Source organism: Daphnia pulicaria, chromosome 11 (genome assembly GCF_021234035.1).
Source record: "Daphnia pulicaria isolate SC F1-1A chromosome 11, SC_F0-13Bv2, whole genome shotgun sequence".
Classification (NCBI taxonomy): Eukaryota; Metazoa; Arthropoda; class Branchiopoda; order Diplostraca; family Daphniidae; genus Daphnia; species Daphnia pulicaria.
Genome location: NC_060923.1, coordinates 1,146,646 through 1,174,594, shown reverse-complemented (window position 1 = coordinate 1,174,594; position 27,949 = coordinate 1,146,646). Strand labels below are relative to the sequence as shown.

Below are 27,949 nucleotides of genomic sequence, written 5' to 3'. Positions count from 1 at the left end.
CTTCAGAAATACAAAACATTAATTAAAGTCATTTTAGCGACAGATAACCAATGATGTCATTATTGGCTATTTAGGCCAACTCCAACAGTTCCAGCAAACTCTTGATCCTTTCTTCGAATCCTATTTTACGTTCGTCTCTCTCCGTTTCGATCATCTTCTCGACGTAGTCGCGAGTAGTCACTGGATTACCGTAAACTAATCCGTTGTGTCTCAGACTTTTGAGCAAGTCTCTATGATGCCCATTTCGTCTATTATTTTCTCCTTTAGTTCGTCTGCATCCCGTCTCAGAGCCGACAGCAGGGCCTCGGCGTCCATCTTCTTTTCCCTGGCCGTTTCGTATTTCTGGCGAACATCTTCTGGACAGTGTAAGAGTCTCTTCCACTTGCTGGTAGACCCAGCGATGTTGCTTAACGTTCCTGAACACGGGCACTTTGATTTCGAAATTCCGGTTGGCATCCACTTCACTTTTGTGCAACTCGATGAATTTTTCCTTCTCCCGCAATTCCTCCATTCTGGTCAAGTGACTCGGGATGGCGGACATGATCCACTGGAGCTTCATCTCCAGCTGTTTCCGGTACTCGGTGACTTGTTTAGTCATCTGCAGCGATTTGGTCGGCATGTCGGCCAGTTGGCCGAAGAATAACTGGAAATTTCTGGTTCCTCTTTTCCAGTCTCTATCGTCTTCATCGTCATCTTCATCTTCACCATCAACTGGGAGACAGCGTGGGAAAATGGCATCGTTGTTAAATTTCTGGTGGCAGGGCCAGCCGTCGAGGTCCATCCGGCAAGGAATTTTGGCTTCTTTGATGGCGTCTAGGACGATCGGTCGGTTCCTGTCGGCAAAGGTGACGAGAAAACGAATGTTTTCTTGAACGTCTTTGCCAAAAATCGACAAGACAGAATGAAAGACGTAATTCTGCCAGTCCGTCAGAAGAAGTGGCGATTGGACGACGAACCCAACGGCATCCAGTTCCTATATAGGTTTGCATCAATATATTGCCATCATCAAATTTTGGTATTATTATATAATAAAACGTGGATTAATATACTACCTGAATGCCATTTTCATCTTTGAACAAATGAGTTATGTCCGCCGTGATTTCCTCGTCTCTTTGCCTTCCGGTGGTGTCGCCGAATCCTGACGTGTCGACGATGGTCAGCGAGAACGGAATGCGCAATCCGTTTTCGTGGTGAATACGTGGTAAACGCAGACTTTTCCCGTTTGGCTATGACGAGCTCCCGAGCCTCCTCCTCTGATGAGAGCTATTCGTCGGTGAGCATAAAACGGAATGGATCGTCCCATTTGACTCCCAGCACGTAGTTGACCATCGAGTTGATCCAGGTCGTTTTACCCGATCCAGTGGCACCCACCAGCAAAATCGTTTTTCTTTCTGTGCTGCTGGTGGTGGCAAACGGGTTGGGTCTACCCAACGAATATTGGTTGATGGTGCCGGAGATTCTTTCCAAAGGTAACGTGTAAATCATTTGGTTTCGGACGCATTTGGATTGGCTGCAACGGCTAGCGATTTTGTCCGCGAGTCGTTGATGCTGGTGGCTATTAGTCTGACCATCACTGAAATAGAACAATATAAACCAAACGACTTAATGGAGGAATAGCTGTGTCCCAATGTCATCACACGATATAGCCCAATTAAAAATAATGCAAAGGCTATGAGATTGAATACTAACCTGGCCATTTTCGAACGAAATAATAATATCCAGGTGTTTCGACAGAGTCCAGATTTTAAAATGCCTTAATCTTTTCTTGATTAACGTCCAGGTTTACGATACAACTGTTTAGTGGGTGAGCACAAGTGACTGATGAGAGGAAGTTACAATCTGAACATTTTATAGAAGGAATTGGGTAACGTCCAAAAACCGTTTGACCATCTGGAGCTTGACCGCTGACGGAATCGCAATTTCAATTGCCATAGGCTCAAGGGTAAAAACATCAAGGTTATTGGAATAAAAAGGTTTTAACTAAACGGTCGTCACCTCAACGACGACGATGTAGCGTATTTGTGACGTTAATACGTTGTAAATCAGCAGAATAAAAAACATGTTTTGCATTCCGTTATGGATATTGCGTTATAATATCCGTACACGTTTAATTATTTTAATTTTAAATATTTTTACAGCACTTGGATTTAGAAATAGTAAGTTCCACCAATAACCACACGAAATTGATATGTCGTATAATCATGTTATTGCTTCAAATCCAGCTTTGAGGAGAATATCGTTGATGCTGTAGTCGAAGAGCTCGAAATCCATCCGGAAGGCATCGTAAAAGCGCAAAATCAAGTCTCTCGGCAGGGAAGAATAATACCTGAAATCAAATGTTTTCCGAGTTATTAACAAAACATTTCAATAGACGATTAGATCATTTGACGGTTACTTTTTCTCCAGTGCGATTTTAGATTTGGACGGAACTGTCTTCCGATTCATCCACGGAACGGGAACTTGTTTGCCCAGTCCCGTTTTCTCCCAGATGTACTGCAATTAGAAACAAACAGCAGAGATTGAAAAGTTATGTGTTGGTTGGTCTCCTATATAATAGACTACATTAGGATCATTGTCAATTAATTCCCCAATTGTTATATTATGCTCGAGCAGTTGATCATAAGGCGTGAATAACAAAAAGTCAATTAACCGCGGAAACCGCAATGGCTGAGAAAAGATTTACATTGATATTACAAAAGTTTAATGTCCTCTAAGTTAAAAACTAATTGGGTGGAACGTATACTGCTACCTGAAAATCGTCGGTTGCCGTTTCCAGCTTGCCAATTACGTGATACGGAACTGAAAATAAGAAATCAATGGTCATCATTTGAAACATTTTATATCTCATAAATTTCTCTTATTTAGACATGTTAATATTATACACAATTAAATCTATAGAATTACCGCTACAGGGACTGCAGTATCGATGGAAAGGAACCCAGTGCGAATCGAATCCCATTCCTGTGCATACAAAACACGCAATCAATTTTTGAAATTCTTCATTAATTATTTAATCGTATATTACCTAACAAGTCCGTGTCCAAGACAAATTCGAGGAATTCTTCAAACGTGGGTTTGGCTTCCGTAGTTGCGTTGATCTTATTTGATGAAGCGTTCACAGCCGGTTGACTGGCGATAAAGTGATGTGGTCCGGCGTGACGGTGTGAAGATCCTTTTGATTTCCTTTTTCTTTCCGCCACATTATTCACTGGGCCGTCGTATCCTTTTCCGAGTCGACGATCGTGATGGGTAATTTCACTAATTTGGGATTTGAGTCGGTTCCAGATCGACGAAGCGCTTATTTCGTGCACCAACAACAGACTCCGAAGGTGGTGATGGTGGGGGGCCTTGTTATTATTACGACGACGACGACGCCGCCGCCGTTTCATCACGATACGACGCCCTTCATTTCTGACGTAATTCCGGAAATCAGGTAAACTGCGGTGAGGACTGTCGACCATTTTGTCCAGGTAGCAGGATAGCATCCGGTCCATCGGATGGCGAACGAACATGAATTTGAAAAAGGTTTGATTGGCAAACTGGAAATTTTCTAGCGACTGTAAAATTCGTTTCAAATGGATACAATATGTTTATAATATCGTGTAAATATTAGAATTATATTAATGAGCTTTAGTACTGTGGGAAAAAGGTAAGACGTCAAACTGTGTGGACTAGAAAAAGTTGGTCCCAGTCCGTGGAGCAAAAGGAAAGCCGAGACCAAAGATGAGGAGGCGACTTTGTTGAGAAAGCAGCCCATCGTCTGGAATGTCGGCGCCATCGAGAAATGAGATGTGACCGGGTTCTCCACGCTCATCACAGAAACTATATAAAAGAAAATTTGAGTAGTTATATTTTATCGACAGGAGGATTGCCCGTATATTCGTCCTTAATTATCAGTTAGCTATATGACTATCTGATAATGAAATACACAAACAAACTTTTCTTTTTCTTGGGAACTGAATACACAAATTATTCCATTCGGTGCACGTACTGACTGATGTACATGCGTAACGGATGTTAGCAAACACGTCCTTTCGGGAGTTTGAATAATCAGCAACTTCCTCTTATTATAATACACGTTCGAAATTTCAAATGATGTAATCATCGATCGTGTATAACCTAATAATAGCTCTTTTTTCTGCTTTTATTACGTCACATAAATTTTATGTATTTTCTTTTACACTATAATAAATAACGTAGAATTTGTGGACTGTATATATCCTTCACGGAATTAAATTTTCTGAATAACACTAAAAAGGTAAATGATTTATAGTTCTTACCAGACAAATTAGTCAAATCAGGTGAATTTATTGGTAATTCTTTTTTGCTCATTGTGAAGATGGGAGGGTTAGACACAACGCCCCGGCTGAGACAAACTCGTTTGACGCGCTCCGATCGTAGCCGGTACCGTCGCTCTTTTTCTTCTAATAAACTGTTATTAACTTGTTCAATTTTTCGCTGATTAGTCTCTTCATTTCCATCGTTACTCTTCTTCGTGGTCGATTGAACTGAGTCCGATTTGGCGCCGGTAAAAATGGTTGACTTGTTTAAATTGTTATTCAACTGGTTAATACTGCTGCTGATCACATTTTCTTGAGTTGTACCTGGCTGGGAAACATCGGTAATGTCCATTTGATTTTTTAAATTTGGCAAGAATTTTTCACTTAAGAAGAAGTGGCTCGATGTCAATAAGAATGTCGTCAGGTATAACCATCGCTTCCAGCTACACCAGCAATGGATCCACAAACAAACTCTTGCACAAACAACAGTGAATCTCATCGCGATTCAATTTTCAACGTGAACAATTTTGGTTTGCGCAATATAGACTAAACTTATTATATGCCGGAGTGAAAGTTACTCCGTCAAGCAAGAATCCTCGACTGTGGTTAAATAATTCCAACTTGGCTTATTCGTTCATTGGAGAGACTGTGCAGTGCGGGAATGGAAGGCAACAGCTGATGCTCGGCAGCTGCAGCTGCGGTCCGCTATTTGAAAATACAATAAGAGTGCGCGAAATGTGTCCACTGATTTGAATAAGAATTCAAGCTAATAACCAAGTAACGGGAAAAAAATCATTACGGTATGTTTATTTGCCTATAAACATTATCGCTTACAAAATTGTGTAGCCAATAATTTAATTTAAGGGTCGTGATTAATATAAAATAAATCACTTAAATGTGTTTATTCAAGTAAATTTTGCGGTTATTACTCCACTGTAGGGGACGCCAGTTCATTACCATACGCTCGTCATCAGAATCGTAAACTTTGAATCTGAAAGCGTTCAACTGCCAAAGTACAAAAAATGTTAAAATTAATTATGGGTGAAAAATTAAGAGTTATTTTTGATAAAATATTCAACCTGGGTTTCAGAGACAGCAATTGGAGTCGTGAAAACAGTCCAGATGACAGTTTCTTCACAGTTGGGGGTCGTCAAGGAACCGTGATAACGGTAAAAATCTTTGGTGTTGTCGGGTAGAATATCACTCAGAATGATGGGACTGGTAAGAAGGGCCTTTTGCTTTTTCATTTTAATTTTTCCCAGTTGACTCACGATGTGGCGAAAAATTGGGTTGCTTTGTCTTTCCAACTGAAACGCACAGAAAAATATTTTTTTTTTACTTGTAGAATTAGCATATGAAACAATTTTACGTATACTTTTGGTTTATGCATAGAGTGAGTTATTATTATAGAAAATAATTACGAACTTCAATTAAAATAGCCAAGATAGCAAATCCATCCGAATTTTGGGCGGCGTTTTCAAATGATCCATATTTATGGTTGTAGTGGATAACATGTAACTCGGCTGGGAAACTATTATTATAAACAATAAATAAATATTAATACCATCTCTAAAATTGTTATAAATTAAAACATGCTTTGTGAAGCCCGTTCTACGCTTATTATTCTCAAACACCGTGACATTATGCACGATACTATAGTATATATTTCTTTTACTTACACATAATAAGCCATTACTTTACATAGCATGTATACTTATGTATACTTAGTTACTTACTAGACGGAATTGATGGTATGTTCACTACCTCGAGCTGAGTTGTCACTCCAATGAAAGTGCAATGAGTGAAAGATGTATGCGTTATTTAGTCCACCACCTGTAATATAAGGCAGAAATGTCGTTGCCTCTGACAGAGCTGGTTTAAGCTCAACTATAAATTTTTTTTTAAATACGAATGAAATTAACGTGATTAGTTTATATAGTTTAGCATATAACAGAAAGAGAAAAAGTTCGAACCAGAATGCCCGTTGTTCCTAATTTCCATCCTGAGAAGTACTTCATAGCCATGAAATTTGAATTCCGGGAAATGATTCCGTATTGCAGTAGCTACACGAAGGTCAATCGGCGATTGTTCTCTACCAGCACATTTATCGAAAGATTTGACCCAGTCATTTGGATCTGTAAAATCATTTTCGTAATTAAATGAAACTTATCGAATTAAAAAAAAGAAATCTTTTTATTTACTTTTGTAATTCCAGTCCTCCGAATCTGCAAATTTAACAAGAGGAAATGTTATTAGTATTACAAATTAATGGTTTCAATGTTTTATCTGATGCTAAATTAGCCTACTATACCTTCTCTTAATTGTCGTATTGGAGGAAGTGGAGGAATTCCATCGGTGGGTTCCATTCCCACGGTGAAGTGACAAAGCGTTAGGATTAAAGTAATTCCAGCCTTTAATTTTAAAATTATTCAGCTCTATTATTGCGCAAAATTTAATTTAGCTATTTACAGTAACTTTGCTAAAAACATACCAGCAAGGAATTCATCGTGTTCGAGTGTTGACTTCTGATTTCAAACTGCTAACAAGTTCCCTTAACAGCAGGCATTTAATGTAATCAAACGAGGAAACTTAATTTTTGAGGGGGATGCGGAGAGAGCTTTACGAAAATCATTTTTGAATAGAATTTTATCTAATTATTGTGGTCTGTGGCTTTGTTTGGTAACCGTTGAACTCAAGGAAAATAGACATACCCTTTCCTTCTACACATGTGGAAATATAATTTACAATATTAAGATAAGAATTTTCAGTAACGACCATCGTTTTGAAATTGCCAATTACACAGACATCTTTGGTATATTTAAACAAAACATAATAAATTTACATGCATAAAATTAAGCGCTAGCAAATTATTCAACCAATGACAGTTAACTCCAATTAGGAATTTCTAAAGGATTTGTTAATTTATCAAAATGACTGAACGGTCGCCATTTGAAAAAATTTTCCGAGTCGAACTGTGAACTTTTGAAAAAATCCAAGATATTTTGCTCCCATGACTGAAGTGGTTCCAAATGCATTTCGTTACCGGAATGATACGTGATCATTCTCCCATGATCTTCTTGAATCGGCCGATAATTGTCATAGAGGCTACGCCCTTTCTTATCGAATAATTTTCTAAATTGATTTAACTTTCAAAGTAAAGCAAAACGTTATTATATAGAACGGATCGATGACATTTATATGATGAATTTAAAATACTTGGTGTTCAGAAACGACGATGGGCGACTCAAAAACTGTCCAGCTAACGACTTCTTGACAAGAGGGTGTGGTCAATGAGCCGGTATACCTGTAAAAATGTTGAACATTGACCGGAAGAAGATCCCGCAAAAGGATCGGACTCTGCAGTCGGGTTGTTTGACCCCCTTTAAGGATCTCTCCGAATTGTCCAATGATGTGACTCAAGGCATTGTTATCGGTTACACCAATCTGTCGCATGCGGGAACAAATTTGTTATGTAAAGAAAAAAAAATTTTATTCTAAAATTAATACCTGCTCCATAAAAATAGCCAAAACGACGACACCGTCTTTATGTTTTGTAGCTTTGGTGAACGAACCGTATTTTGAATTGTAGTGAACGAAATGAAGTTCCCCTGAGAATCTAATACAAAACGCAAATTTATGTTATGACATTTGGAAATTTAATAAATATTAATATAATTGGGGAGACTGACCCTTTGGATTGGATTAAATGTTCACTACCACGCCCCGAGTCTCCGCCCCAATGGAAGTGAAGTTGCGCAAAGTTAAACTCACCCGGAAGTCCTCCGCCTCGTATGAAAGGTATCTTGCCGTCGGTTGACAAGTCGAGTATAACTGTAAATGCGAAAAATTTATTTGAATATACCTTAACATATTATTATTCCGTAATTTAAATGATCTTACCTGTGTGACCATCGTTGGTGATATTCATTGGCCATGAGTGGTCATAGTTGCCAAAGACCAGGTTGGGAGAGCTCTTTTTGATTGCCTTGGATGGATCAATGTTGATAGGCGATTGATAGCGGCCGTTGCAACTGTCGAAAACTTTGTTCCAGTTGTTGGAATCTAAAAATAGTAATTTTGGTGTAAATCAAACCGTGCATTCAATTAAGGTATACGTCGGTAAAATTAGTCTATTATTACCTTCGTAGTTCCAGGGGAGAGATTCGGAACCTGATTTATTTAAAATTTAAAAAAAATGTTCGACATTAATTTTATTTTTATTACAATTTTCAAAGTATAATTTTTCAATTTGGTTTTCTGAAATTTTCAAAAAGACTAAATGGCATTTGGTAAACTATTTGAAAGTTCACCTGATTGAATGTTGTCGTCGGGAGCTGATTCAACTTCATTCATATCAATTTCATGATTGATTGATCCACTACTATCTATTAAGTTATAATGATAAGCAAATGACCGGCCATTCACCAACTCCACAAAAAGGATAAATGAAACAACAAATATCTGAATCTACAAGTAAAATAGAAATTATTAGTAGATCAAACTTTGTCCGTCTTTCGAACTCAATCGCAAAAACAATAAGAAAAACGATTAACGTTCTTACCAGTTGAGAGATTTTAAAAATCATTGTACAATAAATTATTCCGAGTCCTCGTAAAAACAACACGACTACAGAACTTATCAACGGAGATTCAAAAAAGAGACTGCGTTGATTGAAAGATGAGAAGGGCTCATTTATATATAGGGCGTTGTGCTGTTCAAAAGAGTTTATAATAGCTATATGGACTCCTTGATTCAGTAGTGACCTTTCGTATAGGTTTTCCCCCCAGCTAATTGATGGGTGGTTTAACTGCTTCAGAAACTTGCGTCATGAGGAACACGGACTACCGCAAAGAAATCAAAGCGGATCGACCATGATTTTCTTATCACGATGTTAAGAATTTATTATTGACTACACAACCGTCTCCCACAACATTTGTTGTGCAGACCGGTAGAATTTCCCTATATAGTCTCTAGTGTGTTCATCTCGAAGGCGAACCGGACTCGGTTACTTGTTATACTTAGCTATTTGTGTGTGTCCAACGCCCTAATACTTCAAAGGAGATGTATCCTGTTTCACCGGTATTCAATGAAGAAATAAATCATCAGGTAGACCAAATTAAGAAAGGATGTTTTGTCAGTAGCCATGACGCAGCAGTTACATTGAAAACAAACAAAATAGGGAAACATTTATCAGTTTTGATTGTCGAAGAATTTCATACTTTGTTGAAATTCAGGATCAATGACTCATCGAGAACTAATTATTGAAGTTTGAAGGTCACGGTGAAATTTCAAAATATTTTTCTAGAGCAACAACGCAGTAGCCACACCCTGAACGTCCGCTCACGGACACATTCGGTTAGTGATGAAAATCTGAAATTCTAAAAAGGGAAATTGGTGAGAATTCTAAAGTTTTAAAAGCGTTTATTTCCAGAGAAATTGGAAAATTAAATGAACCCAAATGACAAATAAGATTATATTCGTGTTGGTGGACAGGAAATTTATTTGAATGAACCTATTGACTTCGACTTAAAGTAACAAACCATTTGTTACAGGGTTTATTACAGTTTAGAGTTAAGCATTTCATCTTTTTACATGGTACAGTACGAGTATGTGGTTGCTGAAACCTACGTCCAGGTGTTTTTGTTGTTGACAATTTTACGTCGTCTGCTTCTCCACTATTCACGATAAATTTTAGTATTTTGTACTCAATCAGGGTAAATTATCTGGTCAGCGAAAATGCTGCCTTGCTTTGTTCGCCGGGCTGTATTTTCATTCAACCCCCGTTATAGTCACGCCAAAAATGTTATTCCAAATATCCGCCATCTGGTTACAAGCGTGGATCGTACGTATCAATCTCTGCAGTGTGATGTATTGACTTACTTTTCCTGTTTAACTGAGGTATGATGTGACTACATTTTTCAGCTTCGAGTGGCTTAACGGAAGAGCAGCAACAAATTTACAAAACAGCACTAGATTTTGCCCATCTCGAAATGAGACCTCATATGGCTGAATGGGATGAGAATGTATGTATTATTGTTACATAATGTTTTGATAGAAAAGAGTTGCATAACAAGAAATTCTCGTTCAGGAAATTTTCCCAGTAGAAACAATGAGAAAGGCAGCATCATTGGGATTTGGTGCTATTTACGCCAGGGAAGATTATGGTGGCACAGGACTTTCACGGCTTGATGCTTCCATCACATTTGAAGCTCTGTCTCAAGGTTGTGTTTCTACCACTGCCTACATTAGCATCCACAAGTAATGCTTGCATACATTTTTACAATTTATAATTTGTGGACAGCTTGTATATCAAAAATTCATTTTTACCATTTCAGCATGTGTGCATGGATGATAGACACATTTGGAAGAGAAGATTTAAGAAAAACTTGGATCCCACAGTTGGCCAGCATGGAAAAACTAGCTTCATATTGTTTGACTGAACCTGGAGGTATTTATTTCCATTTACAAATATTATCAAAGAATGGAGGCTAACCTTATAATGTCATTCCAAATTAGCTGGATCAGATGCGGGCTCTCTGAACACCACTGCCAAGAAATCTGGAAATGACTTAATTCTCAATGGTTCAAAGGTATTTTTTGTTAAACCAAAGATGTGTTGTTCTCTTAAAGCAATGCAAATCATTTTGTCAAACAGGCATTCATCAGCGGAGGCGGTGATACCGATGTATATTTAATCATGTGTAGGACTGGTGAGCCAGGTCCAAAAGGTATTTCGTGCGTCCTGGTTGAAAAGGGCACACCTGGTCTTAGCTTCGGCAAAAAGGAGAAGAAAATAGGATGGAATTCTCAACCTACTAGAGCTGTCATTTTGGAAGATTGTCGCGTTCCTATTAGCAACATTATCGGCAAAGAAGGCCAAGGCTTTAGCATTGCGATGAAAGGGTTAAACGGTGGCAGAGTAAATATAGGTATTTCAGACTTTTTCTAGTTTGTTATTTAAGCATTTCTGTATTACCATCAATTATCTATTTATACAGCATCTTGCTCTTTGGGAGCGGCTCAAGCGAGCCTCGAAATTTCTGCCGACCATCTCAAAGTGCGAAAACAGTTCGGTAAACCACTTGCCGATTTTCAGGTAACAACAAATTGAATAATTAAATTTAAAGCAATTTAAAGCATTAACGAATTTACTTTCGTACACAGCATAGCCAATTTCAAATGGCAAGAATGGCTACAAAATTGGTTGCGTCGAGAATGATGATTCGGAATGCGGCTACAGCCCTGGAAGAAAGTCATCCTAATGACGTCACTCTGTGTTCCATGGCTAAACTATATGCTACTGAAGCATGTTTCGAAGTATTCCCCTTTTCTTATTTTCTTTTGTGTGTCAATAAAGCCTAAAATTTGAATTTTTCGTTTCTAATAGATTGTGAACACAGCACTTCAGCTACACGGAGGCTACGGTTATCTAAAGGTACAGAATTTTTGTGAACAACTGATAAATAGTAAACATGTATCGTATCATCGTATGTAAATACTAGGATTACGCCGTTCAACAATATCTCAGAGACATTCGCGTGCACCTTATCTTGGAAGGAACTAACGAGGTTATGCAAATGGTGATTGCCAAGGATATTCTGAAATCGAAGTAAATTATTTTTAATGGAAGCACTCGATTTATTATTTTTCGTTTATGTATAACTTTGTTGTTAGTTAATACTACACGAAGGAAGTGAAGCAAATTGAGCTCGTAATAAAAGATACTGCCTGTATAGTACTTAAGTGATTCATTTGTTAATTGCTACTGTACGAATATTCAAACAGGTGAAAGTTTAAAAAAACGGTTAGGATTAGCTGGAAACTTAGATACGTTTCGAAAGTACAATTTAAATCTGATCGAATGATGCTCGTATGGCTATTTTGTGACTGCTAACCTGTTTTTGCTTTGATTAATTTAAAATCAAAGGATGATTTCTAAAGAAGGAAAAATTTTGTCTCGTGAATTTGTGACCGTTATGCATCATAATAATTTGACAAGATTTGTAAGTTGATGAGCTGTTAAATAACTATGATGAGTCTATCAACCATAAAACGTAATAAAAGCATTAATTATTACGCCAAAGCAAGTCAGCCAAATCAACTTTAACTCCATTGCAGTTTACTGCAAACTAGTAGGCTACATTTCGATGTGCTAAACGGAAGACGTAATTTCGGTGGCTCCATAACAGCTCACGACATGAAGAAAAATGTTTCCAATGACTTAGTTTTTTCAACCAAAGACCTTGAGTTTTTATTCATTTAAACATATTCAGATTAAAGTGAGAATTAACTTAACTGCAGTTATTTTCCCAAATGCAACGCAAGTCTACCTAGTCTTTCTAGAAAAATTCAAGGCCATGCTTCCCCTTTCCAAGTATTCTCCAAGGGATAACCCACCGACCGACCAATAGGGAAGGAAACAAGTATTTGTTTTCATTTATCACGTGATCCTAAGAACCGCCCATCCAAGATGGCCGGATGGTGCAAACTGCAATTTTTATTGCAACGTTTCAACGACTCCAGGCATTGTTCTTAGAACGTCGTTACGAGAAAGACTTATAGTTGAAGAGCTGCTGATACGAAATAGTTATTTTTCGTAAGTTTTCTAAATTGTTAATTGTGGTATCTGTAATTTGCTTTTCAAATTATTGTAAGACAAATTGTGATATATACTGTGCAAAATTTTAGATTTTAAACTTAGAGTTGATGTCGAAATAATCAGAATGATTAGTACTTGAATTTCCGAGATACGAAATGATAGAAGATTCCTTTTGAAAACTGACCTAAATTCATTGTATTACATTAGACTAAGTTTGTCCACGACTATGATTAATTGGCAAATTTGCTTCAAATCTATAAAAGTATTGTTGGCTAATAATGCATTAAACTTATTTTATAGGTTTTACAAAACAAATATTCACTTCATAAGCTGAAAAATGGGCAGAAAAAGAAAGACAAATGGTAAAGAACAGTAAAATCTCAATTGACTTTCTAAACTGAGATTGTTCTTACTAAAAAGATCATGTTTGTTATTTACTAAATAGGTGGGCCAGAAGGTGCTGAAACACAAGCTGCCACGGAAATGGAGCAGCAGCAAACTCCTGCTCAAGCAATGGCACAATTGAATTTAGGTTCTCAACAGCTCCCTGCTGGACCCCAAGCCATGCCACAGCGTCCTGCTGGACCCCAAGCCATGCAACAGCGCCCTGCTGGGCCACAAGTCATGCAACAACGTCCTGCTGGACCCCAACCCATGCAACAGCGCCCTGCTGGGCCACAAGCCATGCCACAGCCCCCTGCTGGACCCCAACCCATGCAACAACGTCCTGCTGGACCCCAACCCATGCAACAACGTCCTGCTGGACCCCAACCCATGCAACAACGTCCTGCTGGACCCCAACCCATGCAACAGCGCCCTGCTGGACCCCAACCCATGCAACAGCGCCCTGCTGGACCCCAACCCATGCAACAGCGCCCTGCTGGACCCCAACCCATGCAACAGCGCCCTGCTGGACCCCAACCCATGCAACAGCGCCCTGCTGGACCCCAACCCATGCAACAGCGCCCTGCTGGACCCCAACCCATGCAACAGCGCCCTGCTGGACCCCAACCCATGCAACAGCGCCCTGCTGGTCCTCCAAATGTACAGCAGCAACGCCAACCCGGACCTGGTCAGCAAGCTATGCAACAGCAGCGTCCAAATGCTCCTACGACTTCACAATTTCCGCAAGGAATGGCCCAAAGACCTGGTGCGCCCCAGCAACCACGTCCTGCAGCTCCGCAAACACAACAACCACGTCCTGCAGCTCCGCAAACACAACAACCACGTCCTGCTGCTCCCCAGGCAGCTCAACCTCGTTCGATCACGCCTCAAACCCATCGCCTAGTAGCTCAGGGTGCAGCACTTCGCCCCCCTCCACGCAGTGCTGCAGGTGGTGAAGGAACTTTAGGTCGGCCGATCAAGCTTTCTGCTAATCATTTTGCTGTCATTATGAAGAAACCAATTCTTTATCATTACGACGTTGAGGTTAAACCTCTTCCTCCGAAAGCGCTTTTCAAGTATTGTTTTTGTAATGGTTTAGTTTTACTTATAGAATGCTAACATTTTTCACCTTTATTAACAGAAAAGTCATCGTGCAGTTCCTAGAGAGTGAAGCACGTTTCAGAGACATTTTTCCGGTTTTTGATTTGAAAAAGAACATTTACACAGCTCGTCGAATTCCGGGCTTGGATTCAAAGGTAATACGAATCACTTGTATAATTGTGTTACTGTACTAAAACAAATCTCAAATGTCCAAGGTTGACATCAAGTTCGAATTTCAAGAATTGGATCGTGAAACTCCTAGGTTGAACGAATTCATCATCAGCTTGCAACCAACTGGAGAGGTGGAAATTGATGTGGGGGCCCTTGCGAGTTACTGTCAAGGTGGTTCTGGTTCGTCCGTGGATATACCCCTTCGTCCTATTCAAGCATTGGATATTGCATTAAAATATGGCGCCGCTGAACGGTAATAATTTTTAGCTTATAAAATTCACTTGTCAAATAATTTTCAATTGTGTTACTGTTTGTTCTACAGTCCTAATAAGGTGATGCTCGGAAGTTGCTTGCTTTCGAAGCCTGTTGGAAGAAGCGAAGATCTCGGAGGAGGAGTTGAGGTCTGGTTTGGACATTTCCAGTCCTTGCGTCTTGGTTGGAAACCGTTTCTTAATGTTGACGCAACCCAACGTGCCTTTTTGAAATCCGGCCTAGTTCACGTAATAATGGCAGACATGTTCAGAGCTAGACCCGGTGATAGGTTGGATGATCGTGACTATGGTGATTTTCACAAGAAAATTGCCACGTTGAAGGTATGATACCAACTAGACTATTTCCATCACAATATGAGTGTAATAGTATTCTTCATTCTAGGTTTCCTATAACCGCGGGAAATACATAGCCACGGTTGGATGTAATGGTATTAAAGGAGCTGCCAACACTGAGAAATTTGAATGCGATGGCAAGACTATCACGGTTCAAGAATACTTTGAAACGAAACTTAATATGAAGTTGAAGTATCCCCACCTTCCCTGTGTCTGGGTGGGAAGTCGCGAGAAAAAGAATTTGGTACCAATGGAGGTAAATGCACTTCACTATATTTTATTATTTGTTCGTTGCCAGTTAGTTATTAGTAAATTTACGAAAATCTGCTTTTCGATAGTTGTGCACGATCGCCGAAGGTCAAGAGTATCGTCGCAAGTTGACTGACTTTCAAACTTCTGCTATGATCAAAGTTGCTGCCACACCCGCTGATGTTCGCAAGAGAAAGATTCTCGATTCCGTCAATGGAATGCAATTTGCTCAGGATCAATATGCTCAACATTTTGGTATTTCGGTAGATACACAGATGGCCAAAATTACAGGTGAGCATATGTTTTCAAAATTAATTTTATCTCAAAACGGTTGAGCGTTAAATTACAAAAACCGAAATAATTTTTTTTCAACCAAAATATTTATTCAGGACGAGTACTTCCTACGCCTAAGCTTGTATACGGTGACAAAGAGTGTTCGTCAATCATTCCTAGGGACGGAGTTTGGAACATGAGGAACATGAAGTTTATCGAAGCTAAGGCGATGAATTCATTTGGTTTAATCAATATTACTAGATGCGGTGATCGTGAAATTAATTTTTTCATTGAAGCATTGACAAAAGCTGGTCGAGAAATGGGTAATTAAATTCTTTTCCGTTGCTCACAAACAATTTACATTAATCTGTTATTTTCAATTTCAGGCATGTCTATGGGCCAGCTACTTTTCAACAGGCCTTGCGGGGCTCGTGACTTGGAAAGCAATATGAAAATGGCTAAGCAGAAATTTCCACAACTTCAGATAATTTTTGTCATCATCAACCGCAAAGGCGATCCCGCTTACGGTAAGAAAAACTAAATGCTTAATACATTGAGCCCGTTAATAATACATCTCTCTTTTTGTAGAAATTGTTAAGCGTGTTGGGGATTTAGATCTTAAGATCACCACGCAATGCATACAGCAAAAGAACGTGGTCGGAAGAAACGGACCAGATCCGTCAACCATGGCCAATATTTGCTTGAAGCTCAACGCTAAACTAGGAGGAATCAACAATTTGATTTCACGCGATTTTCGGTAGGATTCGCTTGTGTTTCAGGAAAGGGAGGAAAATGATAAAATCTCAATTTTACAGCCCACAGATGTTATTGAACGAACAAGTCATCATCATGGGAGCTGATGTGACGCATCCTGGTGCAGATCAACAAGATTCTGGTAAACCTTCTATCGCAGCCGTCGTAGGAAGTGTTGATCCCCGCGCCTCGCAATACTGCTGCGAGATCAGAATTCAAAAATCAAAGCAGGAGTACATTGAAGACATGGAGAATATGGTTTACAATTTGCTGCGGAAATTTAACAGGGCGGCTGGAGCCACTTCAACTGGCAAGCCACAACGGATCATTTTTTACCGTGATGGTGTGAGCGAAGGCCAATTCGCTAAAGTATGACTTTTTCATTTCAAGTTCTAATTCACTGATTGCCATAACCGTAAATCGGTATTTTTTTAGGTTCTTGAATGGGAGCTTAGCGCCATTCGCAAGGCTTGCATGAAACTGGAAGTTGGTTACAACCCTCCTGTGACTTTCATCGTTGTCCAGAAGCGCCACCATACTCGTCTATTTCCGGAAGATCAGAGGGATGAGGTATTATTGTAAATGATAAAGTTTAGTGTTGGTACAAATTTGACATTTCTTCCCTTTTAAACAGTGTGGCCGTGGAAAGAACGTCCCACCTGGAACAATTGTCGATAACACGATCGTGCATCCCGTTGAGCAAGACTTTTTCCTCGTTTCACACCAAGGAATTCAGGTATGTTATTCGTTTTGGTTGTGTTTTAGTTTTTTCATTAAGTTTTTTTTGTTTTCTTTTTATTGCAGGGTACTAGTCGGCCGACGCATTATCACGTTCTCTGGGATGATAGCAAGTTTCAGGCTAACGACATTCAGATGCTGACATATTACATGTGCTATCTATTTACCCGATGCACTCGCTCTGTGTCGTATCCAGCCCCATGCTATTATTCGCATCTTGTTGCTTTCCGTGGACGCCAGTACTATGACAAGTAAGTATTCTGTACAATTTTTTTTTTAAACTGAATGAAAACTGACCTTTTTAAATTTTAGTTTGACTGGAAATCGTCAAGCTGTGTCTTCAACTGCTCTGCAGACTCATATCGATTCAACCCGTGATTTGAGTTTCATGTTTTTCGTTTAGACTTAAAACTAGTCGCTTATTTTTCTTTTCTAAAGCTAATTTTCTTATTCACTTTTTGTAATATCTCATATTTTGGTGTGAACTAATTTACATTCAAGATGAAGATATAATTTTTTTTGAAACAGTACCAGTTTTCTTTTATGTGATTACCATGCTGGCATGCTTATCCTGTTGAGTATGTTGATCAAGACTTATGTGATGGTTGTCTTTTGTCTATATCTGGTCTCATGAGAGAAAACATGTTCAAATAATCTGAAGTTCAATACATAACCAAGCTTAATTTTTTATGTGTAATTTAAGTTGCAAGTTTCGTTAATTTTTTCTGAACATTGAAAAAGACAAAAGTTTGAAAGAAACTGTGTAATGATATTTCGTAGGCAAAGTTGGGTTCAAGATTTAAGGGGATCAACTGTCATTGGCAACCTGTTTTTGAATCTTCTGAAGAAGAATTTCTATTCTACCCTTCATTACTGGCTGTCCTTTCTTGGTTTTCTGTGTCAGCTTCTTGATTCGTTCTAATCTCATCTGCTTGCTCTTAATGATGGCAATCTCTCTTTCCTTAATTTTCTGTTCTCTCTCCCGTCTTGCTTCTTCTTTCAGACCTTGAATGCGCTCATATTCAAGTTTGGCCCTTTGAAACTCTGACAACCTTCAATAAAAAAACGATAAATATTAAGAAGCATTTTTTGAAACTAACAGAACTTACCTTTGACGAGGTGGTTCTGAATAACCATTAACATTTCCTTCCTCTGCATTGTACAATTGATATGTGGCTTGAACTGTAGAAGTGGATTCATCTTTCTTCAGCATCTTTCTGTATTTCCTTTTCACGGCTTCTTTTCTTTTGCTCTCCCATTCCGACACTGAAAGAAAAATGTCAGAAGTATAAAACTTGGGTATGTGAAGCACTCCACAATGGAGTTTGACAGCCAAACCACATTTGACAAAAATCTTAAGTTGTGTAACGACATTTTCAAATTGTATTACCTCTTTCTTTATGACTGTATTGAGTTTCACGCCACTTCTTTTTATTGAAGTTTCGTTTTCCTTTTCCTTCATGATGTTGTCCTTGTGATTCCATTTTTATTTTGCCACAATGTGCGACTTTACTTTAACTAGTGAGTGGTGACTGCTGACTGGTGAGTCAATTCGTCTGCTACATCTGAAGCCTTCCGTTACTTCTGTTCAGGCCTGTAGGCTAGCACATGTATATTGTTGTGCATACTACTAGCGCACTCAGGCGGTTGGAAAAAAAGCTCCAAATTTCAGTTTGACCGGTTTGACTTTCAAGTTTTATGACTACAGTACCATAACAGCACTCACTATTATCTAGCTCAATGTTTACCATGTTTACTTTAGATGCCAGAAGTACTGAAGAGACATATCCTGGTATGAGATCATTTCAAAACTTAATCACGTGTCATAGTTTAAGGAGTTGTTTGGACTCACGTAAACCCGTGATTCAAACAGATCGCAGCAACAGGTATGTTACATGCACAGTGTACAGTACAGCCTCTCGGTCTAGCACATGAATATGATTTCCCCATATCTACAGTATAATCCTGAACCCCTTAACTCAGTTACGTTCTGTATATAACGTACCCTGGATAACCTCACATTGTGTTCTAGTACCGACTGCGTTGAAGTTGCTGATTTTACGAAAACCAGATCATGAATCGTGTTCTAAACGGGATTTTGCTGTTGTTTTGTTTTGGGGCGTTGTTCACAAAACTGCCGGCAGTTCTTGTAACAAATTTCTTTATTTACGTTCATGAAATTTCGTTACGGTACAAATCAAAAATGTTTTCTAATTAAGGCACGTCCATACATCGCTGCTGTTGTCGAATATTCTCCTACAGGAAGCGTGTTCAGCCAAACTCCAGCAGAAGTACTTGGTCAAAATTTGAATAATTACAACCAACTTATTGTCGAAGCTGCATCTTTGGTAAGATTTACATTCGCTTCGATCAGCTATGTTTTGATGAAATATTGAAATTTCGCCTTGGATTTTATTTTGCAGGGTGTTGACATAATAGTTTTTCCTGAATACGGAATAACAACATTAACTCTCTCTTCTTTATCGCGATTGGCTGCACGACCATTTCTACAACAGTTTCCATCCATCAATAGTTCTGCTCCGCAATTGTTATGCGATGGGAATGCAACTATTCCTGACCGAGATCTAGTCTTCACAAAGTTGAGTTGCTACGCGCGTCAAAATGCTATCTACGTAGTGATTAACGTAGGCGAAATAGTAGTGTGTTCTGCAGGCCAGAACACCTCGGAAAATGGGGGTAAATAAAAATAAGATAAATTTCATTGATTCAGTATTCTAATATTTGTTGGCAATTAAAAGTGTGCCCGGATGATGGAGCATTTCAATACAGTAGCGACGTTGTATTTGATCGAAACGGCGTTTTACTTGCTCGGTAAGTAAACCTTGTATGAAGAGATTAAACATCGTTTTATTGTATGATTAACTAAATGGGCTTTTCTTTTGAAGCTATCGGAAAACTCATTTGTTCCTGGAGCCTCTTTTTCAGGTCCCAATTGCTACTGATCTCACTGTTTTCTCCACCGATTTTGGAATCAATTTCGGGATGATGACATGCTTCGATATAATGTTTTACGAACCTGCATTGACTCTCTACTACCAACAAGGAATCAAAGACTTTGTCTTTCCTACCGCCTGGGTAGACGAGCTGCCATTCCTTACCGGTAGGGAAATATTTAAGCTAAAGAATATTTTTCTTCAGTTAATTTCTTAAACGTTATTATGTAGCCATTCAAATGCAAGAGGGATGGACGCGTTTCCTAGGCGGAACTTTGTTAGCTTCTAATTATCATCTTCCAGCCAATGCTCAAATAGGAAGCGGTATATACGATGCTGCTGGTGCAATTAATTACACCTCTAGTCCCGATTCGGGGACACGGTTGGTCGTCGCCCAGGTTGGAGGCAATGAAAAAAGTACTTTTGCAGATTCAGTCAGCAGTTCTACCGTAATATATATTTAAAACATTGTTAAAGTATTTAGAATGTTATGAAGAGTATAATGCAATATTGTTGAAGGCTCGCTGGATGGAACCGCATGGAATGTTGTACGAAGACCTCACCAACTATTCCAACATGGAGTTAATAACTGGCGAGGCTCAAACCGTTTCTTTGTGTCACGAAGATTTGTGCTGTCATTTAAATTATTCCATTGTTTGCCCCACGAATGAGGTCTGTGATCAGTACCGGTTGTTTAGTTATAGTGGATTCCGGACACTGGGTGGTGGAACGTATACAGTCAGCATTCAGGTGTGTGGTTAAATCAAATTTTGTTTTAAATATTTAATTCTGATTTTTATGTGCAAGAAATTTCTGTTTTCTAAATTATATTTCTTTTCCGTCACTTTTAATTTGCAGTTGTGCGGTGTTGTTGCTTGCGTCAATGAAAGTGTACAAAGTTGTGCTAAGCCAACAGTAACCCAGATAGCTCAGATAAATGCGCTTGAACTAGCGGGTAATTTTTCATCAGCCCATCAAATTTATCCTACTTGTATTACCAAGGAATTGCAGCTATTGCCTGTCGGAAGTCTTCAATTTAACATTTACGATGACGGTGAAGTTGGATTGGTTGCTTCTCGATCCTTATCGGAGACTTTAGCCATTGGTCTTTACGGAAGAGCTTACGACAAAGACATTGATGGAAAGTGAATGACTTCGCCAATAAAACTGTTATAATGGCTGGGAAAGATGAGATATGACTTTTGGATTGGCAAGCAATCATTGATTTTGTTTTCGGGAATTTTGAAATACATGTAATGCATGTGTAACAGCACCTTTTCATAATTCATTGCCACTAAAAAAATTAGGATTAAAACAATTGTTTAAAAATCAACAAATAATTATCTTTTCTGCTTTTAAAAACTAACAATAAATCCAGCAAACTGTTGCTGTTTCTGACCACGAATGGCAACACTGAGAATTCACACTCACCACTTTCGAAAGGTGAATTCATAGTGACTCTTAAAAAAAAAACTGTTATTATTATAGTATAAAAATCTGTAAAATAATGTTAATTCATGGTGACTGTTATGCTTCTACACGATTGTAAAAGATATGAGAATGATAAAAAGAGGCGTCGTTGCATATCCGATAACACAACTTGATGATTGAATCTGTAGGACGACTTGCACGACTCTTTTCCCATCCCCATATATAAGAGTGTAGTCAAAGTCATTTCTTAAAGCTTCACCATTCCAGACATTTCTGCTTTCTGGTTCCACCTCATCACTGTTGTAACTTGTAAGTTCTTGTGTTGTGTTCACTTCACAATATTGAACTCAGCAGCTCAGCAAGTCAGCATGCTAGCAACTTTTAATCTAATCCGATTTAATATCTATTAATTAATTTCTGATTTCTGACAGATACAAATACATCAATCTGAAAAATCTGACAGAAGCAATACAAAATGATTGATATACCAACCAAAGGAAAGAAATTCATTCTTGCACACCATTTTGATGGCTTGCCAAAACTAGAGAATCTAAAACTGGTTGATTTTGACATCCCCAAACTTCAAACTGGAGGTAATAATATTTCTATTCTAAAAATTTAATATTAATAAACTTAATTTTCATTTATTCTGCCTTGTATAGAGATCCTAGTTGAAGCACTTTTCTTTAGTGTTGATCCTTACATGAGACCATACAGTGCACGGCTTCTTCAAGAAGGTTCTACTATGATTGGCAGTCAGGTGGCTAAGTATGAACAATTTCATATAATCCAAATTATGTAGAACATTTGACTAATTTTTTACACTCGTTTTTCTAGGGTTATTGCCACAAAAAATGGTGAATATCCCTTGGGAACCAGATTAGTTGGCTATTGGGGATGGTGTGTATTATGAACATATTATTAAATAATTGTATATTTATATTCATAAAATTTGTTTGAATAGGAGCACTCATACTGTTGTCAACCCAAGTAATGTTGCTACTGGAATGATTGGATCTTTCACCCACTTTCCAGACATTGGAAGCCTATCTCCATCTCTAGGCCTTGGAGCCATTGGAATGCCTGGGTATGCTCACTTTTGTTTGGTTGTCATTTCAATTTTGATTACATTATGGCACTTATTTCAAATTTTAAAGGAACACTGCTTATTTTGGGCTTCTGGAAATTTGTCAGCCAAAAGAAGGAGATGTTGTAGTAGTCACGGGAGCGGCCGGCGCAGTTGGCAGTCTAGTGGGACAAATTGCCAAGATCAAAGGTATATCAAAAGTAAATGCATGTTAATTTTTACTATTCATAGTTTTTTTCTTAATCTAATAGGATGCTACGTTATTGGGTTTGCTGGAAGTGATGACAAAGTGAAATGGCTTGTCGATGAGCTGGGCTTTGACAAGGCCTACAACTATAAAACGGCAGATTGGGATAAAAGTTTGAAGGAAGCTGCCCCAAAAGGAGTAGATTGCTACTTTGATAACGTAAAGCAGAGCACGCTTGTAATTTGTCGCTTTTATCGTTTCAACTTTTTTGAACTAAATTTTTCAGGTTGGAGGTTTGTTGTCAACAACGATTCGTAATCACATGAAGGATTTTGGACGTATTTCTGTCTGCGGATCCATCTCAGCTTATAACGATAAAACACCATCCATGGCTCCAGTTTGCGAACCCGCTTTCGTTTTCAAACAACTGAAAATGGAAGGATTCCTAGTGGGTCGGTGGATGTCCCGTTGGATGGAAGGTTTGTCTCAAATGACAAAATGGATTCAAGAGGTAAAAAAAAGCACACAATTTTGTTTAACAAATCGCGCATCTCTCATATTGGTATTTGTTTACAGGGAAAGATTAAAGTAAGAGAGACGTATACAGATGGCTTCGAAAACATGCCTCAAGCTTTTATTGATATGCTTACCGGTGTCAATACTGGCAAAGCAATTATCAAGGCCTAAAATAAGAAGCCTTCATATAGCTTTTCTTCTAATTTTGAAATAGTAGAAGCACATTCTTACTTGTTTTGCGTAGAAAGTTTTATTCTGGTCCATTCTATCAAGATGGGCATTGTTATTTGAATTTAAAAATACATTATTTTGTTCCATTAGTGCACGATTTCTGTTGTATTCAAATATTCCCTTTGCTTGATCGCGCTTGGTGGTTTCCGCGCTCTGAGTCTTGACATGGTCTGACATTATCCCTGGTCCGAGTGATTAGATCAGGTATCAAAGTAACTGGATACGTTATAGTTCAGTTTCAAAAAAGATAAAAAAAATGTGTTAAACTCGCAATCTAATCTAAGAATATCCGATGTTAAAAAAAGTCTGTTCGAAATATTCGAAGCGTCCCCAACTCCCCCGTCTGTTTTCTCTTTTCCCTGGTCTGATTTTTTGGAACGAGTTAAATAGGTCAAAATTGGCAAACACGCACTTATCGTCTAGCTCTCTCAGCTGTGTGAAAACAGTGAGAGTAAATAAAACGTCTGCTTTAGGTACCAGTTCTTTGTCTTTTAACAACAAAGTTACTTCATTTCCATGAAAGTGAAGATGTTTTAGTCAGTTTCAAATGTAATGTTGTGTATGTGTGTTGTGTGATCTGCTTCTCATGTGTGTATACAAACAGTAATTGCCTTCCATTTAACTGCAACATTTATTTTATGGGACATTCATTTGGCAAAGCATACTTACAAAGTAAGTGAAAGTGTTGCTGAGCCTAAAAACGTCGCAAATTGGCATGTGAACAATGAATGCTAGAACTCAGGTTTTCGAAATGGTAAATATTAATTCTTCTCATTCCTGTAAATTTTTTTACTGAGATTTTTTGCTGTTGAGTTAAATTTTTATTTCTCCATCTACATAATAAGATGAGAAAAGAATGTATTGTGGTTATATAATTGTTTGAAGGTCAGGGCTCAGTTAACATAATAACACCCTTAGTGGCAATAAATTTACACCCCAAAAGAATGAAGGATAGATAGGTTACATTAGTTTTACAAGAATTTTGAAATATGTATGTTTTTTTTCGCACCTTGTAGAAGTACAAATGTAATGTTGGACTGTTTATTTTCAAAACAATTACAGTTTCTGTTGCTATGCTGGGTGTTCTTACACTAGTTTTAATACTGACATTTATTTTACAATTTCAATTAATAGGCACTTGAAGGGAGGCAGGTGGAAGAAGCTGTTTCAAGTCTATTCCACACCTTGCTATTCCACAGAACTTTGGGAAAGTTCCATTACCAGCAAGATGGAAAATACACTGTAGGATCAGTTGGCTATGAAGATACTGACTGTGACTTTGTTGACCTCACCTATGTAAAGCTACATTCACTTTATTATTGTACTATGTTCTTTTGAGTAATTTTCTTCGTTTCATCAAGGTACGATGTAGTTCTGGTGAAATGCAAAGAATAGTTCACAAAGAAGCGACCGCCTTTAGCGAATGCCTACGATCACAGGAGCGAGAGACCCAAGGCCAAGCAAGATCTGGTCATATATCTTTGACTTTCTATCAAACAAAAAAGGCCAGATGGCCTTTCCCATCCGAAAATATCCCCTGGGAAGTGTGGAACCTACGAATGGAAATTATGACACTTGCTAGCGAAATTGGTATACAGTGCTCAGCTAATTTACCAAGCATTTGTAAATCAGTAGATTAAATATGCGTTTCATTATAGAACGGCAACTATACAGGGAAAAGGTTGGCGAATTGTTGGCAGAAAAGATCCTGTACATCGCCGAATCGATGAACCGTCCTTCTTATGTGCCCAAAATGCCCAACCAACCCGAGCTGGATCTCATCTTTGACACAGGTTTTGTTGATATCCAACCCTACTTGTTCAAGGTTAGTATATTTTATGATTTGGTCTTTGGAGCAGTCAAGAAGGGTAACATTTTCTCTTCGTAGATATCGTACGGGACATCACCAGTTTTGGGAAGTTTCAACATGGGGACTACCGTACGTCGATTACTCAAGGACACCCTCTCTATTTAGAGTTATTAAAACGATAATTAGGTTAAATCAATATATTGTAAAGATTCAAAGATGCACGAGGCCATAGTTCAATTTAACATGTTCCAGCTCACACTTTTTCCCGATTATCCTTGATATATTGTGTAAATCCTCTTATATCTGATGATGTACATGGATGTTCGATTGATTCCGTGAACGTGGCTTTTGTAAAAAGTTGTTCGCCCAACAGTCCCATTAATAACAGAAGGAGAATTTGTATTCGCTTTTCTTCTCCCTCTACCTGATGTCTACTGTGCGGTTTCATGGCTGAAGTCAACGTTAGTCAACACGCGAAAAATAATGTCATGTCATCAAATTTCTAGATTTTCCTGTAGAACCAAAAAGTTTCATGGTGGAATATTATAAACGTGCATATTGCAATGCTATCGAAAAAAAGATCGAAATTTATTGCTAAAGCTACATTACCACCATTTCATCGGACAGCACAGAATAACTTGGTTTGAGATTGAGAAGGGAAAATGTTAAAACCCTACAATTTTGTGCCTTACGATAGGAGGTAGGATTTTGATTAGAAAAAAAAGTAGGAAACAAATTGGCAAAATACAGTTGAGTTAAAACATCAAATTGGTTGAAGCGGCGGGGAAAAAAGACTAGAAAAAAATATTGAAAGCCATGAGTAAATCGGGGGTAAATCAAAGCGAAACTTGTTGAAAAGTCAAATACTGTTTGCATGCAATTTAGTCTAAAGTGTTACGTATGTAAACACATTAGGTCATTATTCAGCAAGTCATTTTTGGATGGAGCGCTTTAAAAAAAGCGAATATAAGGGAGTTTTGGATGGAAGGATTAAAATTGTCACGAGTGGAACGCACACTCGAAAAACAACAACATTCATGAAAGACTTCAGGAAAAATACCACCCAAGGCTACAAAATGAAATTTTAAACAAGTACTTCGGTCCTGCATAACAAAAAGAAATTATTGTTCGTGTGGGACGAATTCCCACACACTTTTGTTCCGAGAGATGAATCTGTTAAGATGAGGCACCTAGTGATATCGGTCATTTGAGGCGGGTCGAGAGAATCCATTCATAGACTGATTAGGAGGGGAGTCTTCGCTCATTTGCTGGGAAGCGTTCCATCCCCAACCAGACGACCTGTCATGTTGAGGGTGCATAAATTCTGGACAAGTATTACTTCGCCTGTGCGCATTAACGGCTTGTGAGTAATGTGGATTGTAGGGTGGAGGTTGGCTGGCAGCTTCAGAAGAAAGAGAATTTCTCCTATAACGCTCGACCTTATCTTTTGCTTCAAGCACAGCTTTTCGACCCGAAACCGCCCCTAAAAATAAAGGAATTAAATAGATGCATTGTTAATAAGTCAAGGTCACAACTGATAAAACTAATATTTAATGTTTACCTGTATATTTAATATTTTCTACATTGGCATCATGAACATCAGGCAATGCCAAAGCAACTTCTTTTTGTGCTTCAAAAACATGAATACACTTATGGGCAAGCTCTAGATAGGATTCAGATATTTTGAGCAAGCTTTGCTTCATTCTGATGAGCTTCACTGCTTCATTCTCTTTTGAGCATTCACTCACTAATGTAAGATAAAGGTATAATGATAAATTGATTAGCGTGGCAGTAAAATACTATTACTTTCTTCCTGGGCCAATTCACTAGCATGAGTTGCTTGTTTCAATTGAGTTTCAACTTCCTGAATTTCAGAAGGTTGCTCTCTTTTGAAAGCTTTTTTATATTCTTTTCTTAATTTGGCTTCTTTTGCTTCTGCCAAGGAGAGTTTTTGCTTGCAGTTATCCACCTGATTTTCACCTTCCAGCATCAATTCAAACTGTTGCTTGTAGTCTTTTAAATTATCTAAATAATAATAAAAAAACCCAAATTAGTTTCAGAAAAATAATACATGAAAAAACTTATACAAACCGGCAAAGTTCTTCTGAGCATCACTCCAAATCATGTTGAGCTCAACAAGTTGGGCTGCTGTTTCTTGTATTGCTCTATTCTCACCTCGGAGTGACCACTTCAGAAGATCTCCAAGTGCAGAAGTTTGAGAACTCTGAAACCACCTAGCAGCAGCTCGCATTTCTTTAATTTCTGATATTACAAGCTGCAAGTCAGTGTGCCCACTCCCAGCTGACCTTATTCTTACACTACTCCTATAAATTTCAAAACATAAATTTCAATTGCTATTAAACAATTCTTAACTGGTAATTTGTTCTGATAATAAAACTATAACTGCTATAAATAGAATTAACATAAATTACCTACGAAACGCTTTGCTTGCCTTTTCCATTTTTTTCTAATGTTTTGATGAAATCTAACCGTTGCATTGGCAACCGATTTATAAATAAATTTTTCGTCAAACCTGTTTCCAGCGTTGCCAATTTATGATAGTTGAAATTCAAATCCCTA

The 27,949-nt window shown here is 38.3% G+C and overlaps 10 protein-coding genes and 1 pseudogene across 14 annotated transcripts; 5 read left to right on the top strand and 6 right to left on the bottom strand.

Moving 5' to 3' along the window:
- Nucleotides 1-70: 70 nt before the first annotated feature.
- Nucleotides 71-1,697, bottom strand: LOC124315999 (annotated as a pseudogene).
- Nucleotides 1,698-2,102: 405 nt separating this feature from the next.
- On the bottom strand, nucleotides 2,103-4,826 carry LOC124315998. Its single transcript, XM_046781733.1, has 7 exons — nucleotides 4,281-4,826; nucleotides 3,638-3,822; nucleotides 3,026-3,557; nucleotides 2,905-2,961; nucleotides 2,750-2,799; nucleotides 2,396-2,493; nucleotides 2,103-2,326 (listed from the first exon to the last, which is right to left on the bottom strand). Exons 1-7 carry the CDS (start codon nucleotides 4,777-4,779, stop codon nucleotides 2,200-2,202), a joined length of 1,548 nt encoding a protein of 515 aa, XP_046637689.1. The 5' UTR covers nucleotides 4,780-4,826; the 3' UTR covers nucleotides 2,103-2,199.
- A 246-nt stretch (nucleotides 4,827-5,072) lies between these two features.
- On the bottom strand, nucleotides 5,073-6,846 carry LOC124315501 (carbonic anhydrase 2-like). Its single transcript, XM_046781223.1, has 8 exons — nucleotides 6,772-6,846; nucleotides 6,592-6,691; nucleotides 6,482-6,505; nucleotides 6,254-6,415; nucleotides 6,017-6,167; nucleotides 5,706-5,811; nucleotides 5,360-5,587; nucleotides 5,073-5,285 (listed from the first exon to the last, which is right to left on the bottom strand). The coding sequence occupies exons 1-8, from the start codon at nucleotides 6,784-6,786 to the stop codon at nucleotides 5,172-5,174; spliced, it is 900 nt and encodes a 299-aa protein (XP_046637179.1). The 5' UTR covers nucleotides 6,787-6,846; the 3' UTR covers nucleotides 5,073-5,171.
- Nucleotides 6,847-7,071: 225 nt separating this feature from the next.
- LOC124315997 (carbonic anhydrase 2-like) lies at nucleotides 7,072-8,192 on the bottom strand. The gene is made up of 5 exons (XM_046781732.1): nucleotides 8,181-8,192; nucleotides 7,970-8,142; nucleotides 7,788-7,896; nucleotides 7,497-7,724; nucleotides 7,072-7,426 (listed from the first exon to the last, which is right to left on the bottom strand). Exons 1-5 carry the CDS (start codon nucleotides 8,190-8,192, stop codon nucleotides 7,166-7,168), a joined length of 783 nt encoding a protein of 260 aa, XP_046637688.1. The 3' UTR covers nucleotides 7,072-7,165.
- Nucleotides 8,193-9,922: 1,730 nt separating this feature from the next.
- On the top strand, nucleotides 9,923-12,018 carry LOC124315353 (isobutyryl-CoA dehydrogenase, mitochondrial-like). The gene is made up of 10 exons (XM_046780985.1): nucleotides 9,923-10,122; nucleotides 10,203-10,303; nucleotides 10,369-10,538; nucleotides 10,616-10,728; nucleotides 10,797-10,870; nucleotides 10,936-11,209; nucleotides 11,279-11,376; nucleotides 11,445-11,597; nucleotides 11,668-11,715; nucleotides 11,783-12,018. The coding sequence occupies exons 1-10, from the start codon at nucleotides 10,017-10,019 to the stop codon at nucleotides 11,891-11,893; spliced, it is 1,248 nt and encodes a 415-aa protein (XP_046636941.1). The 5' UTR covers nucleotides 9,923-10,016; the 3' UTR covers nucleotides 11,894-12,018.
- A 725-nt stretch (nucleotides 12,019-12,743) lies between these two features.
- Nucleotides 12,744-17,850, top strand: LOC124315119 (protein argonaute-2-like). Of its 2 annotated transcripts, XM_046780549.1 has the most exons (16): nucleotides 12,744-12,876; nucleotides 13,180-13,241; nucleotides 13,325-14,339; nucleotides 14,405-14,519; nucleotides 14,580-14,788; nucleotides 14,858-15,128; nucleotides 15,190-15,396; nucleotides 15,479-15,680; nucleotides 15,779-15,985; nucleotides 16,049-16,189; nucleotides 16,251-16,419; nucleotides 16,478-16,784; nucleotides 16,851-16,985; nucleotides 17,050-17,151; nucleotides 17,220-17,404; nucleotides 17,466-17,850. In XM_046780549.1, the coding sequence occupies exons 2-16, from the start codon at nucleotides 13,217-13,219 to the stop codon at nucleotides 17,554-17,556; spliced, it is 3,381 nt and encodes a 1,126-aa protein (XP_046636505.1). In that variant the 5' UTR covers nucleotides 12,744-12,876; nucleotides 13,180-13,216; the 3' UTR covers nucleotides 17,557-17,850. The 2 variants fall into 2 exon arrangements, with proteins under 2 accessions (XP_046636505.1, XP_046636506.1); XM_046780550.1 differs by lacking the exon at nucleotides 13,180-13,241 and having other exon boundaries at nucleotides 12,784-12,876.
- Nucleotides 17,851-17,901: 51 nt separating this feature from the next.
- Nucleotides 17,902-18,705, bottom strand: LOC124315637 (rRNA-processing protein FYV7-like). The gene is made up of 3 exons (XM_046781433.1): nucleotides 18,544-18,705; nucleotides 18,263-18,419; nucleotides 17,902-18,205 (listed from the first exon to the last, which is right to left on the bottom strand). The coding sequence occupies exons 1-3, from the start codon at nucleotides 18,635-18,637 to the stop codon at nucleotides 17,962-17,964; spliced, it is 495 nt and encodes a 164-aa protein (XP_046637389.1). The 5' UTR covers nucleotides 18,638-18,705; the 3' UTR covers nucleotides 17,902-17,961.
- Nucleotides 18,706-18,749: 44 nt separating this feature from the next.
- Nucleotides 18,750-21,375, top strand: LOC124315285 (pantetheinase-like). 3 transcript variants are annotated; one of them, XM_046780853.1, is made up of 10 exons: nucleotides 18,750-18,833; nucleotides 18,916-19,039; nucleotides 19,186-19,302; nucleotides 19,373-19,501; nucleotides 19,577-19,850; nucleotides 19,913-19,985; nucleotides 20,060-20,274; nucleotides 20,339-20,556; nucleotides 20,627-20,857; nucleotides 20,966-21,375. In XM_046780853.1, exons 3-10 carry the CDS (start codon nucleotides 19,228-19,230, stop codon nucleotides 21,254-21,256), a joined length of 1,506 nt encoding a protein of 501 aa, XP_046636809.1. In that variant the 5' UTR covers nucleotides 18,750-18,833; nucleotides 18,916-19,039; nucleotides 19,186-19,227; the 3' UTR covers nucleotides 21,257-21,375. The 3 variants fall into 3 exon arrangements, with proteins under 3 accessions (XP_046636809.1, XP_046636808.1, XP_046636810.1); XM_046780852.1 differs by lacking the exon at nucleotides 18,750-18,833 and having other exon boundaries at nucleotides 18,851-19,039; XM_046780854.1 differs by lacking the exon at nucleotides 18,750-18,833 and having other exon boundaries at nucleotides 18,851-19,039; nucleotides 19,112-19,302.
- Nucleotides 21,376-21,692: 317 nt separating this feature from the next.
- Nucleotides 21,693-23,648, top strand: LOC124315445 (prostaglandin reductase 1-like). Of its 2 annotated transcripts, none has more exons than XM_046781123.1 (9): nucleotides 21,693-21,847; nucleotides 21,970-22,131; nucleotides 22,201-22,306; nucleotides 22,376-22,438; nucleotides 22,503-22,625; nucleotides 22,696-22,814; nucleotides 22,877-23,031; nucleotides 23,099-23,323; nucleotides 23,389-23,648. In XM_046781123.1, the coding sequence occupies exons 2-9, from the start codon at nucleotides 22,014-22,016 to the stop codon at nucleotides 23,497-23,499; spliced, it is 1,020 nt and encodes a 339-aa protein (XP_046637079.1). In that variant the 5' UTR covers nucleotides 21,693-21,847; nucleotides 21,970-22,013; the 3' UTR covers nucleotides 23,500-23,648. The 2 variants fall into 2 exon arrangements, with proteins under 2 accessions (XP_046637079.1, XP_046637080.1); XM_046781124.1 differs by lacking the exon at nucleotides 21,693-21,847 and adding an exon at nucleotides 21,883-21,900.
- A 305-nt stretch (nucleotides 23,649-23,953) lies between these two features.
- LOC124315577 (autophagy-related protein 101-like) lies at nucleotides 23,954-25,768 on the top strand. The gene is made up of 5 exons (XM_046781349.1): nucleotides 23,954-24,313; nucleotides 24,694-24,855; nucleotides 24,921-25,149; nucleotides 25,218-25,384; nucleotides 25,448-25,768. Exons 1-5 carry the CDS (start codon nucleotides 24,284-24,286, stop codon nucleotides 25,532-25,534), a joined length of 675 nt encoding a protein of 224 aa, XP_046637305.1. The 5' UTR covers nucleotides 23,954-24,283; the 3' UTR covers nucleotides 25,535-25,768.
- A 168-nt stretch (nucleotides 25,769-25,936) lies between these two features.
- On the bottom strand, nucleotides 25,937-27,925 carry LOC124315475. The gene is made up of 5 exons (XM_046781176.1): nucleotides 27,802-27,925; nucleotides 27,461-27,693; nucleotides 27,176-27,394; nucleotides 26,931-27,116; nucleotides 25,937-26,852 (listed from the first exon to the last, which is right to left on the bottom strand). The coding sequence occupies exons 1-5, from the start codon at nucleotides 27,828-27,830 to the stop codon at nucleotides 26,560-26,562; spliced, it is 960 nt and encodes a 319-aa protein (XP_046637132.1). The 5' UTR covers nucleotides 27,831-27,925; the 3' UTR covers nucleotides 25,937-26,559.
- Between the last annotated feature and the right edge of the window lie 24 nt (nucleotides 27,926-27,949).